General features: G+C 49.6%; 2 protein-coding genes across 6 annotated transcripts; both read right to left on the minus strand.

The window, feature by feature from the left end:
* LOC125542347 (beta-1,2-xylosyltransferase XYXT1-like) lies at positions 1 to 5,543 on the minus strand. 5 transcript variants are annotated; one of them, XM_048705349.1, is made up of 5 exons: positions 5,113 to 5,543; positions 4,961 to 5,026; positions 4,650 to 4,724; positions 4,469 to 4,540; positions 1 to 1,373 (listed from the first exon to the last, which is right to left on the minus strand). In XM_048705349.1, the coding sequence occupies exons 1-5, from the start codon at positions 5,276 to 5,278 to the stop codon at positions 187 to 189; spliced, it is 1,566 nt and encodes a 521-aa protein (XP_048561306.1). In that variant the 5' UTR covers positions 5,279 to 5,543; the 3' UTR covers positions 1 to 186. The 5 variants fall into 5 exon arrangements, with proteins under 5 accessions (XP_048561306.1, XP_048561305.1, XP_048561304.1 ...); XM_048705348.1 differs by having other exon boundaries at positions 4,469 to 4,543; XM_048705347.1 differs by having other exon boundaries at positions 4,961 to 5,029.
* Positions 5,544 to 8,866: 3,323 nt separating this feature from the next.
* Positions 8,867 to 12,555, minus strand: LOC125542348 (beta-1,2-xylosyltransferase XYXT1-like). The gene is made up of 5 exons (XM_048705351.1): positions 12,158 to 12,555; positions 11,989 to 12,051; positions 11,717 to 11,824; positions 11,462 to 11,551; positions 8,867 to 10,210 (listed from the first exon to the last, which is right to left on the minus strand). Exons 1-5 carry the CDS (start codon positions 12,303 to 12,305, stop codon positions 9,030 to 9,032), a joined length of 1,590 nt encoding a protein of 529 aa, XP_048561308.1. The 5' UTR covers positions 12,306 to 12,555; the 3' UTR covers positions 8,867 to 9,029.
* Between the last annotated feature and the right edge of the window lie 1,192 nt (positions 12,556 to 13,747).

Consider the following 13,747-nt stretch of genomic DNA (forward strand, 5'->3'; position numbering starts at 1 on the left):
TTGTTTTTACCAACCAGACATGTCGGTAAGTTTCTATTCACTTCGGTAAAATATAAATCGACCAATATAGTACCAACTTTTTCCTATATGTATTATCTCCACCAAGAAAGAAAATGTGAACTCCTTTGCAGCTAGCGGATGTACAAACGGTCTCTGTCGTCATCCCTCACAGGCATGTAACCCTAGCTACTGTTGCCGGAGATGGTCGAGCGCGAGCGCGAGCGTCGGCGCGAACCTTTGGACGTCGACGCGCACGTTCTGCTTGCCAAGGTAGTACTCGGCGACCTTGTCCCACCCGCTCCGGTGGACGGAATCCGGATCCTTGATCGCGGGGTGGTCAGGCCCCAGCGTCTCCAGCAGCGTGCTCTCCTCCACGGAGATGCTGTACTCGAGGTACCGGAGCCCCATGTTGGCCGCGGGGTCGCCGAATTCCCTCTGCGCCATCGGCTCCAGCTTGCCGTAGGGCACCACCTGGATCACCACCGCCCCCGGCGGCAGGAACGCCGAGTTGGTCAGCCCGGCGCCGTGCACGCCGAGCAGCACGTCGAACGAGTTCACGGAGAGGGCCAGCTCTTTGACGCGCACGTTAAACCGCGGGTCCGCGATGGTCACCTCGAACCCGGCCTTCTCGGCCGCCTTGACGATCTCCGGCACGTTGACGAGCTTCCGGTAGTGGCCCCGGTCGAGCAGCATCAGCCGCGGCTTCTTCATCTTCTTCCCGTCCACCGGCGGGCTGCTCTTCTTATTAGTCAGGCGGATGGGAGCGGCGCGCGGCAGGGAGTAGGTCTCGCGGAGGAAGGCGGTGAAGTTGAGCATGGAGAGCGGGACGCCGCCGGGGACCAGCTCCGGCACGATGTTGAACTCCTTGTGCATGTTGAGGCCGACGGTGACGTGCCGGAAGCAGCGGATCTGATCGTCGTGGTCGAGGTCCAGGACGTCGTACTTTGTCAGCCGCCGCACGACGGCCTCGTACTTGCCGAGCCACCAGGGCTGGATGTTGCCGGCCAGGAGCTGGACCTCGCCGCCGTACCGGCGCGACGCCACGAAGAGCGGCACGAGCGCGTCGCTGAAGTCGTGGAAGTAGTTGCCCAGGTGGCCGCCGAGCGCGAGCACGATGGCCGGGACGCGGTGCGTGACCGTGCACGCGGGCGCCGGGGACAGCGCGGACGTCGAGTCGAGCTGCGTCACCGTGACGTTGGGGATGCCGGTCATGTTGAAGCGGGCGTAGGCCTGGATGCTCCACTCCCGGCGCTCTGGTCGGGACGTCGCCGGCACGAGGGTGACGGTGTGCGCCGTGCCGTTGGTCCGGACGTCACCGAAGACGTCGCAGGTGTAGGAGTAGGGGCTCGCGATGCACACCACCTTGCCGTTGTCTGCTCAAAAAAAAAAAGGCACAGTGATTTGTCAGCTTCACTGATCATTGAGCATTTTATTGATCAAGTGAAATTAATTGATATGTGCCATGCAAATGAATCAAGTCTTAAACTGCATTTCTCTTCCTTCATATAATTGATTTGCACGTGCATATTACATCTTGGCTGATGATGTTAACCGTCCGGTCTAATTTTGATTCCATGTTGTGCGCGTATCTTAAAATGAGGGCATTAGACAACTCAATACATCGACTTAGCTACACAAGAATCTTTAGGTGACCTATGCACAAATTTATATCCTTTTCATGAAGAAGCAAAAACATACTCCCTCTACCCAAAAATAAGTTGTGACACTTATTTTAGAACAAAGGGAGTGTATTCCAAAGTTTGTGCTCCGCCTCTCTACTTCGATACTCCCTCTGTATCAAAATATAAAATGATTTTTGGCTCTATGATAGTATAAAAAACGTCTTATATTTTGATACGGAGGGAGTACCAGAAATATTATATCCTTAAAATCAGTAGCCCCAAGCCTAGTAACAACGTTCCTGCAATTGCCTCTTAGGCCTTGTACAATGCTAGACGCTTAGGAAGGTGCTTAGAGAAATAAACTGGCTTTTTCGTAGCACCGCTGCCTATTTTTATAGGAGAGACGTTTAATTAAACGCATGTCCTGTACAAATAAGCACCAGTGTTTAAAGAAAGCCTGGTTTATTTTTTCAAGCACCTTGCATTGTACAAGGCCTTAGAAAGGAAAACAATTAAGCTAGCTTAGCCCAGACGTAACCCATTGTTAGCTCCGCAAGGGACGGAGCTGCCTGGACTGGGTCAGCTGACCCCAATGACTTTTACAGATCCTTCACTACATCCTACTACCTCTGTTTTTATAGATGTAAGACGTTTCGACAGTTTAATTTAAACTGCCACAACGTCTCACATTTAGGAGCATAGGATGTACTAAATTAGCACCAAGTGTTGTTTCTTTGTGAAAGTTGAACCTAGTGTAATGTAGATGACGCCATCAGATTTATTTTCTAGCTCCACCCCTACTTAATAGTCAAACCGTGAACTATTTTTTATGTCCAGAAGTCCCTAAAGTAGTAAGATTAGGTTTGGTAGTGCTAGGTCCAATACAAGGAACTTCTTCAGCACAAAAATCCATATGGTCCCTAAAGTGGTCTAGACTCGTTATTTGTCCCGTTGAAAAGTATTTTGACAATGATGTGTGAGTTCATCGCTTAAGCTAGCTCAGCCGAGGGCGTAAACCCGTTGCTAGCTCCACCCCTACTTGAAATAGTCAAACCGTGAACTTATTTTTATGTCGAGAAGTCTCTAAACTCTAAAGTGGTAAGATTTGGTTGGTATTGTTAGGTCCAATTCAAGAAACACCTTCATCACAAAAATCCATATGGTCCCTAAAGTAAAGTGGTCTGGACATGGTCATTTGTCCCGTTGAAAAGTATTTTGACAACGATGTGGGACGGCTTCATGCAAAAATAGGAACAAAAACATGAAACATGAAAAAGGGGAAATAGCTAGGAACAAAAATGCAAAAGAAGGAAAAAGATTGACATGTCAAAGTTTCATGTATTTCTTGAAACTCAACTAATTTGTAGAAAGGGGTAATTGTACTCCTACTGTTTGTTTTAAGGAAGGAACTTACGGGATGACATGGAGGCCCACCATCAAAATGGGGAGGGTGGGGTGGTTTGGAAATCAAGGGGTGTTATTGGGGATAAAGACATATACATCTGTATATTTATTCTGTAAGTCGAGCATTATTATTGTAGAAAATAGGGGCCGTACAAAAAATGTGCTACTATCTTTTTTGGACAAATAGAAAACATTCACACATGAAAAAACTATCCCCCATTTTTATTGTTTATCGTCACAAAAAAACAGATGCTGGCACAGGAATGGACTAAATTCAGACAATTTTGACACTTGAGGGGGGGGGGGGGGGGGGGGGGGGGGTTAAATAGCCTAGTTTCATGTATAAAATTGATACAAATACTCGTACTACTAGTGACCAACAGATACGTACTGTGCATCCAGCATTATTACTCGTACTACTAGTGACCAGCATTATTACTCGTACTACTAGTGACCAGCAGATACGTAATGTTACTAATGATTTTCTGGAGGAGTTGGTTTGTCCGGAACGAGCTAGTTCATGCTAAGCCTGCCCCACCTATGGAAGTCTCTCTAAGATTTCTGCAAAGCTATCTGGTGTCCTTGGTTGGTATCAAGCAGAATCCACAGGCTGACCCAGCCAAAGGCAAAACTTATATCGAATGGAAAGATACAGTGAGAAGGGGGGAAAGCGTTGGTGATCAGGACGAACGGAGTTGGACTACGCCCGAGCCGGGGTGGTGCAAATTGAATACTGATGGATCTTTTGTTGCGTCAGAACAAGCGGGTGCGGGCATGATCTTACGTGATCATCGCGGGGCTATCAACTTCTCGTCATGCAGGGTGTTGTTTTCGTGCAGAGACTCCCTTGAGGCGGAGTTGTGCGCGTGTATGGAAGGCTTGTCCCTTGCCTTGCAGTGAAGCGAGTTGCCGATCGTGGTGGAGATGGACTCTATCGAAGTGATCTCTCTCATATCAAGCTTGGATGCGGATCGCTCAGCTTACTCTTCTATTGTTAGAGAGATTAAGCACTTAATGGGTTTAAGGAAGACTTGTATTTCTCATATAGTTAGATCTCAAAATAAAGCTAGTGATTGCTTAGCAAAGTTTGCTAGAACCCAAGGCAGGACCTTGACTTGGTTAGGAGCTGGTCGAGATGAAGTAGTGGAAATAGCATCTTATGATTGTAAAGACATTGTGATTGAGTAATGCAATGCTATTTCTCCCGGAAAAAAAAAGATACATACTGTGCGTCCCAAAGCTAATCGGATCGAATCAGCACAATTATAGCAGCATTAGTGAGCAGGCAGTAGGTACACAGAGTACGTCCGAAAGCTACGCGAATCGAATCAAACCAATATGCTTGTATATATTTTCTTCTAGCAGAGCAGGAACAAAATGCGACATCTCATCACACTAATTGTGCTGCTAGTTTAGTTAGGGGGAAGGAATATTGGACATACCAAACGGCTTGGCCGCACCGTCGTCGTCTCTCTTCCCCACGCCGCGCGCGCGGCCCTCTGCTTTCGGCGGCCCTGCTTTTGGTAAAAACACAGCCCCCTTTCGCTCACTCATTCCATCCATACCATCCCATGCCATGCCATGCCACCGACAGCAAGAAGGAAGATATTTATTTTTACTTACCCGTTTGCTGCTGCTGCTCGTGAGCTGGTCTGGCCTCCGCCTTGCCCTCTCCTTCTCGACCCCCTTGCGTAAATCCTAGTCAATTTAGCCATGATTCCATCAGTCAGAGAGGCACGCCTCACTGTTCCCAAAGACGGGAACAAGTTGACTTAATTGTGTGGGTTCTTTCTTTCCACCACGCCGGCGCCGGGCCCGGGCGGACGGCGAGGTAGCGCGGCATTAATCTCCATGGAACGAATGAACTAACAGCAGTAGTGCTTGAAATTGGACGGCTGAGAATTATAGGGCAGGGGGTGGCGATGGGTGCTCACCTGCTTCGCCGGCGCCGGGGGACTTGACGGCCTGATGCTTCCTGTGCGGCGGCGTCGTGGGGACAGCTGCTGCAGATGAACAGTCAAGAACCGATAGAAGGAACCAATTGGGACAGTGAGCGATGTAGTAGCGGAGGGAGAAGAGCACGCACCGACGGGGGAGGTGACGGCGAACTGCTGGGAGACGACGAGGTAGGTGAGGAGCACGAGGAGAAAGCCGGCGACGAAGCACAGGTTGAGGTGCCTCTGCGCCCAGCTGCTCAGCAGCCCCCTCCCCCCCGCCGCCGGCGCCGCCTGCTTCGCGTCGACGCTGACCATCTCCGCCTCCGCCTCCTCCTCTGTCTACCGGCCGCGGCCGGGTTGGATCCTTCCTTCCTTCCGGCGGTGCGCCGCACGGGTTTCTTGCTCCCTTGAGTGGCCGACTGGCGTGGCTGCTGGTTCACATGGGGTGGGAGAAAGCCAGATGATAGCTGGGGACGGGACGGGACACAAGGCTACAAGCGAGACGGTGTTGCATGCAGATGCAGAAGCAGTGTGGCAGTGGAGACTTCTTTGGCTTCGATTGGGGTTCCAAAGCCTCCGCGTCCGCTCGTTTTATCGGTGGTCATTTGTACCCATCCGGCCAGCCGGGCGGCCCCTTTTGCACTTACGCCCCTAGCAGTACACTACAGTGCACATAGCACCCAACCGAGCGGCTCGATGGAGAGCAATTAACTCGAGACGTGAGCGGTGAGCCCCCCCCTCCTCACCTCGCTGGCCACGCATGTGTCCTCCCGTCCTGCCCCATGCATCCGACCCCAATCATTCATCTCACTCTCGAGTCTCAACCATCCCGACCGTGACTCCACCGACGAAACGTGTCTGTCTTTCTTTATTTCTTTTATTTTATCATTAGTATTACAAAAATGTACCACTAGTATACGAAAAAAAATATACTGGCGACCAGCGAATCGATCACAAGTGCAAAAGGAAACAGTGACAAACACGCTCTGCAGCACAGATTAGGAAGCAAGTGACACCTCACCTCACCTGGGATGGGCCTCCTGAACAGAAATGAGAATCCGAGTTGCGGTGAATTATGGGCTGCTGCCTGCTTGGATGGAGTGATCTCATTGGTTAACGCCGTACATGGTCCGTAATGGTCTACGCGAGATTTGGCCAACCGGCGAGGGGATATGCGCGAAAACATGTGTTCCTGTCTGTCAGTCAGCCTGTACTTGCTCCCATGTCTCATGATTAGCACTCCACTAATGCGTTTCCTATCCTATCAACTCTCCAACGCTAACCCAATGTGGACCCAGATACCGCCAAACCTCCGTGTTTCTTTCTTTGGAACCGCCATTCGCTCCGCTTTATAAATAAAACCACACCGTCAAACGGTACATGGTGTTGAGAAAATCATCATAAAGACTGATTGTATGTGGCTTGGTCGGGGTCTCTGGCTTTAGATGTTAGGCTTGGTGCGATGTCTGTTTGGTATTAGGATCGGACCATCGGCACTCCTTCATCAGGTAGATAGCAGCAGCGATAGTTGTTGCTAAGATAGTGCCTTCAGACTATCTGATGTACTATTTTGTAAGGTCTTTGTGAATAATTAATAAAATGGCTGCATGCATCGCTCAGATGCAGAGGCCGGGGATAATCCTCCTTTTCTAAAAAAAATCATAAAGACCGATCGAAAGAAAACCCAACATAACACGCCAAACACGCAATCAGGACTATGCTACTAGACGCCTCCAGCAAGCAGCCGAGATGAAGCACAAGAGAGGCCGGACCACCACAGGACGCAACCAAGGTTGGCAAATGAAGCTCCAAATCATCACGAATACACCGTGGCGACCCAGAGAAACCCACACTCAACGGCGATGCCGTTGTCACCGTGACACCCCGAGTGGACAAAGGTAATCTCACCTTGAGCGTCGGCAAAGGGTGGGGAGAGATGATCTCACCGTTGCCACCTCGAATCCTGCCTTTTCCGCCGCCTACACGATCTCAGGCACGTTCACGAACTTCCGGTAGTGGCCATAGTGGAGCAGCTTCAGATGCGGTTTCCTCTTCTACTGGTCCTCCGGCGGGCTTGGGGTAGGGTGTAGGCCTCGCGGAGGAAGGCGGTGAAGTCGACCATGGAGAGGGGTGTGCCGCCGGGGACCAGCTCCGGCACGATGTCGAACTCCTTGTGCATGCGGAGCCCGACGGTGACAATCCGGAAGCACCGGATCTGATCGTCATGGTCGAGGTCCATGACGTCGTACTTGGACAGCCGCCACACGATGGCCTTGTACTTGCCAGGCCACCACAGTTGAATGTTGCTGGCCAGGAGCTGGACCTCGCCGCCGTACCGCCGCGACGCCACGAGCAACGGCACCAGCGCATCGCTGAGCTCGTGGAAGTAGTTGCCCGTGAGGCCGCTGAGCGTGAACACGATGGCCGGGACGCGGTGCGTCACCGTGCACGTCGGTGATGGTCACCTCGGTCGGAAGACGGAGCCCTTAATTATGCTCAGCAATCGATGATACACCATTCAAGAGACCATGTGCAAGTATTGCTACCACTTGAAACAATGGAGATTCAAAAATGTTGACCTTGAAGAGAAGGAGTTGAATGCCGATGCAAGGATGGTCGTGCATGTCGTCCATCTTAGGATGTTGAAGCCCTTGAAGGAGCAGTTGGAGATGGCCAAGAAGGAAGCGGATGGCGAGGAGGAGCCGGCAACTGAGTGAGCGTGGAGGCTCAAATAGCCGGTCTAGCAGGGCCAACAAATCCCCCTTTTTCTGCTCGGACAGTCGGACTGGGATACTTTTGTCATCGGGCATGTCAAAACTATGAACATCGACCTTTTAGTTGCAATTGGACGCTATGTATTTGAATTTGAAATTGGCAGGATATGGACGGATGTTTAGGGCATGCGGTTGGATGGCTGGCTCCTCACCCATATCTATAGATTGGTCTGAACCAATGCGCTCACGGATACCATCTTCATTTGAGCTCGGCGTTGGAGATGTCCTAAATGCATCAAACTTATGTGGTATACCATTAGGCATTCAAGCTGGTGACCATACGTATTGACATTGCGATGCTGGTACAAGTTGGACACAAGGTGGATGACTAGCCATGCAAGGCGCACAAAAGTGCAGTAAAAGAAAAGACATTTAATTTTTCTGGTCATGAAGAGAAAAAACAACAATTTTTATTTCCTTGACAATTGCGACGTGTGAGGTTGTTTTTTGTCGAAATCATACCTCGATGAAGATACCATATGAAAATTTTAACTTTTAGTGATACTTTTAACCCTTTTTTTTTTGTTATTGTCCACTCGAACTTAGTGTCTGCAGGCATCCCGTAGATACTTGTCTACCTAAATACCCCACGTCCTGGCAGATTACTGTGGTATTCGTCCCGGGCCTTGCGTCAGCTGGATCGAATCCAAGCAGTCTAAAAAGGTGTTGCCATGACGAGGAAGGAGGACCAACCAAATTCGTCTTGAGTCTTGACAAATTCTCCCTCCGTCCCAATTTAATACAAAGTTAAGTTATTTATTTTGGAATGAAGGGAGTACATTAAATGGGACGTGCACAACACATGGGCGATGTATGAATTCTATCGCGAACAATGCGACAAAAGGTTGGACATTGTTCACGAAGCCTTTTTGCTATCACTTTGCCAACAATTCTGGTTTTATAGTAATCCAACCTATACAGGTGTGAAAACCTTTTGGCAGTAGGAAAAAAAGAGCACATATAGTAACAAAATGGATCCGTAGTTGACTTGATTAATTTTCATGTGAGTGAGAATTGGCAAAAACGATGTATTAACAGCTTCCAATGCAACTTTTCGTTGAGTTTTGGCGCAGTACGAAGTTTCAAACCCTTGATTTGTTCAGTAACTCCTTACCAAACACATTGCATCTATTGAAACAAGTTAATTTTTCTATTCACTTGAGGTAAATAAATCAACCAATATACCAGCAATTCTTCTATGTATGTATGCTCCACCCAATTCAGAGGCCGCAGAATGCCCCGAATTTGTACCAACAAAAAAAAAACAAATTCTCTGTGGCCGATGCAATCTTCTACTTCTGCCGGAGATGTTCGATGGCCAACGCGAGCGTGGGCGCGAAGCGCTCCACGTCGACGCGCACGTCCTGCTTGCCGAGGTAGTACTCGGCGACCTTGTCCCAGCCGCTCCGGTGCACCGACTCCGGGTCCTTGATCACGGGGTGGTCCGGCCCCAGCATCTCCAGCAGCGTGCTCTCCTCCGACGTGATGCTGTACTCGAGGTACCGGAGCCCCATGTCCGCCACGGGGTCGCCGAAGTCCACCTTCGCCATCCGCTCAAGATTGCCGTACGGCACCACCTGGATCACCACCGCCCCTGTGGGCATGAACACTGCGTTGGTCAGCCCGGCGCCGTGCACGCCCAGCAGCACGTCGAACGAGTTCACCGACCGGGCCAGCTCCTCCACCTGCACGTCGAACCGCGGGTCCGCTATGGCCACCTCGAACCCGGCATTCTCCGCCGCCTTCACGATCTCCGGCACGTTCACGAACTTCCGGTAGTGGCCACGGTGGAGCAGCATCAGCCGCGGCTTCCTCTTCTCCTGGTCCTCCGGCGGGCTGATGCCCTTCATCAAGCTGACGGGCGCGACGCGCGGCAGGGAGTATGTCTCGCGGAGGAAGGCGGTGAAGTCGACCATGGAGAGGGGTGTGCCGCCGGGGACCAGCTCCGGCACGATGTCGAACTCCTTGTGCATGCGGAGCCCGACGGTGACGCTCGGGAAGCACCGGATCTGATCGTCATGGTCGAGGTCCACGACGTCGTACTTGGAAAGCCGCCGCACCACGGCCTCGTACTTGCCGAGCCACCACGGCTGGATGTTGCTGGCCAGGAGCTGGACCTCACCACCGTACCGCCGCGACGCGATGAACAGCGGCACCAGCGCGTCGCTGAAGTCGTGGAAGTAGTTGCCCGTGAGGCCGCCGAGCGCGAACACGATGCCCGGTATGTTGTGCGTCACCGTGCACGCCGGCGCCGGGTACTCCGCCGAGGTCGAGTCGAGCTGCGTCACCGTGACCTCCGAGATGCCGGACATGGTGCGGCGGGCGTAGGGCTGGATCTTCCACTCCCGGCTCTCCGTCTGGGTCGCCGGGACGAGGGTGACGGTGTGCGCCGTGCCGTTGGTCCGGACGTCGCCGAAGACGTCGCACGTGTCGGAGAAGGGGCCCTCCGTGGTGCACACCACTTTGCCGTTGTCTGTATAGCACACAAAAGATGAGCAAAAGATACACAAATCATGAAGCATTTCCTTCCTTGTGAAAATATAAAGAAAATTCCAATCAGCAAAAAAGAATGATTAATCGACCATTTTTGTTGAAGATGCACTGATAAATCAAATTAAATCCTGGAACTAAATCAGGAAAAATCAACTAACTTTTGTGTTGTGAAGTCCCGTAAGTGGTCAACTTTTCTTTCCACCCAAGACTTTCTCATACTTGGTTGGTGTTGTTAGGTCCGATGCTAGAACATTTCAACACAAAAGTCCCTAAATTCCCCAAAGTAGTCAACACTTGGTCCGATGCCCCATTGAAAATTCTTTGGGAAAAGCATAAATATTATTTAAAAACTCAATTCAATTGAAAAAATAGAGGAATTTTTTTTTGAAGATAGGACATAAATATGAAAATGTTATTTGTTTGGAGACTACAAGTTCTCAATGAAAATTTAGTAGGAAAAAAGTTGAAGATTTAGTAGAAAACATGGTGGAAATGTAAAGTTGGAAAACTGAAGAACGAAAGTGCAATTTTAGAAGAAGAAAAAAGACGTAATAACAAACAAAAGTTATAGAAAAGTATGAATATTTTGAAAATGAAACAGAGTGAGAAAGCAAACCTAGTATTGACGAATCCCAAGAATTACATAGCTTCCCAAACTTTGTTCTTTGTTCTTTTGCTTTTATAAATTCATCATATTTTTTTCAGTTACTTATTAATTACTAGAACATTTACATCGTATTTCCCCCCTTTTTATTATAAGGAAAACAGCTTATTCGGTTGCCATGCATGCATGCGAAACTGCTGCCACGTCATTGTCAAAACAGCTCCGAGTGGAACAAGGGACAAAATGCAGATGATTTTCACACTTGAGGGGCCCAGCTTAAAATATGGCAATTGCCTAGTTTCATACTCCGTCCCAAAATTTTTGTCTTAGATCTGTCTAGATACGGATGTATCTAATACTAAAGCGTGACTTGATACATCCGTATTTAGACAAATTTAAGATAAGAATTTTGATACGAAGGAAATAGTAAAAAAGAATGATTAAATAACATGAATGATGGTCCAAACATGCTAGTGGCCATACACGTACGTAGACATACGTCCGGAAGCTAATCGAATCGAATCAAGACATTTATATACAGTATTTCCGAGCAGGAACAAATGCGTCATCACATCACAGCACATTGATTTTGCTTGTTTAATTAGGGGAATGAATATTGGGACGTACCGAGCGGTTCGGCAGCGGTGTCGTCTCTTTTGGGGGGCTCTTGCTCCGTCGCCACCGTGTCTTCCGGCTTCTTCCATTCCGGCTCCGCATCTGGCAAAACAACGGCTCGCTTTCGTTCATTGTTCCATCCATCAATTCATTTGAAAATGCAGGTAGAGATCAACCGTTCTACTTCTACTAGGAGAAGATACGAGAATACTATGCCACTGGTGAAGTCTGAAGCAGCTTGTAATCGGAGTATATGTATGCATTTACCCGGCTGTTGCTGCTGCTGCTGCTCCTCCTCATTTGGAGTTTCATCACCGGAAGAAGCGTCCACAGGTTTCGTCTCCGCCTTCTCCTCTACTCGAGCCTCCGGCGTCCCTGGATTAGGAGATTACCATGGCGCGATCAGATCAGTAACAAAGCGGACGCATGAGCAGATCGATCGACGTTCCCAACATGCTGACTTGGAACGAATTCTTAACCGAGTAGTAAATTAATTTTGATTGGGAACTACTAGGACGTAGCGTGAATCGAATCCTCACCTGTTTCGCCGGCGCCGGGAGCGCTGATCGCCTGCTTCCGGTGCGGCGTCATCGTGGGCACAGCTGCAGATGTACATGGAGAATTAAGCAATGGAACAGTCGAGCGACGTGCTAGCTAGGCGCGAGGGAAGATTTGTTGGTCGGTCAACCACGTGCGTACTGTACGTACCTTCCGGTGAGGTGATGACGAACTGCTGGGTGACGACGATGTAGGCCAGGAGCACGAGCAGGAAGCCGGCGACGAAGCCGAGGTTGAGGTACCTCTGCGCCCAGCTCCTCACCAGCCCCTTCCCATGCTTCCCCTCGCCGGCGCCCATCTCCCTTTCCTCTGTCCCTCCTGGCCGGCACCTCGGCGTGTACACAACAGGCAATCCTCTCGTGCGACCGGCGACCTGTTCCGTCACCGCGCACGAGGCCGGCGACGCGGTCGAGCTTTCTTCTTCTTCTCTTCCTCCGCCCCTTGTTTCTTCGTCGACGGTAGACAACTTTACATGAAGATAGAAGAGAGACGGGGACAGAAATGCGGGAGGCGTAGTTGCGGTGTAGGACTTGGCTTGAGGCTGCTGCTGGCTTTCTCCTCCCTTCCCTTTTGTACCCATCTGACCAGGTGGCACCTTTCGCAGTTGCACCCTTGGGAGAGCAACCAATTTGCACCGGCGGTTGACCGGCGACGAGGCCGGATAGTTGCTCGTGCCTGGGCGAGGTCGGCCTATGATTGGGGGTTGGTTGGGCCCGTGATCTGTCCATCATCACTTGTACTTAGGCACGTCGCTGGTTTATTTTACGGGAGCGTCTAGGAAGCAGTCGGGTGCTCCCTAGCGTTTCCTGGCAGCCATCCAGAAAAGGTAATTTTCTGTCCCTTCTGTTCAGGATAGGAAAGTACCTGGCCCCCGCTCCTGATTCCCGCAGCCACACATCGAGCGGGCAAATCACCTGGTCCTCCCTTTCGTCCGATCCCTCCCCCACCCCTGTGCATCTTCTTTTCTCCTTTCTCCTCACCTAACCCCCAGCCCCATCTTCTTCTCTCCCAAGCAAAGAAGGACAGCACGCCCTTCCCCTCACCACTTCCAGATCTAAGAAAACCATCACAGCCATCCAATGGCGGCTCCATTGATGTTTCTTCTCTAGGCGCCTTGTTCCTGATTGCCTTGCAAAAAGGCAAAAAAACAAGGCAAAAAGGTTAGATTTAGCTCATCTTCCAGATCCCCTTCCTCTTTCCCCACGATTTGTACAAGGCTTCAGTTGTGCAAAACATTGTGTAAAAAAGATGTGATGTTAAGTATGTTTAGTCTGCTGTTTGGGCAAGTTTCAGCCCCCTGATTTGGGCAAATTTAGTCTGATGTTAAGCATCATATTTCTTCCCAGTTTTCAAAATCTATTTGCAAATCTGTTGCATATGAACACATTTATAAATCTGTAGGTGCTGATAGTAAATGCTGACAAGAATATTAGGAAAATATAATGCCTTAAGCAAGAAAAACAACTGAGCAAAAAACAGTACTTATAAGAGGATGAGAAACAAACAGATCATGATCTATTTCTGATGTGTTCCGGTTCTATTAATTGCTTATAACCGTGCAAAAATAAACATTCTGTTTGAGCAAAAACAGTGCTATAATGAGGCAACTAAGTATATGTCTGCACAAAACTTTGAAAACTTATGCCATGGCAAAACATGAACACTTTTGAAACTTATAAGACAATGAATACTAACATCACTATGGCTTATTGGAGCAACTTACATTATAGGATTAAGCAA

Source organism: Triticum urartu, chromosome 3 (genome assembly GCF_003073215.2).
Source record: "Triticum urartu cultivar G1812 chromosome 3, Tu2.1, whole genome shotgun sequence".
NCBI lineage: Eukaryota > Viridiplantae > Streptophyta > Magnoliopsida > Poales > Poaceae > Triticum > Triticum urartu.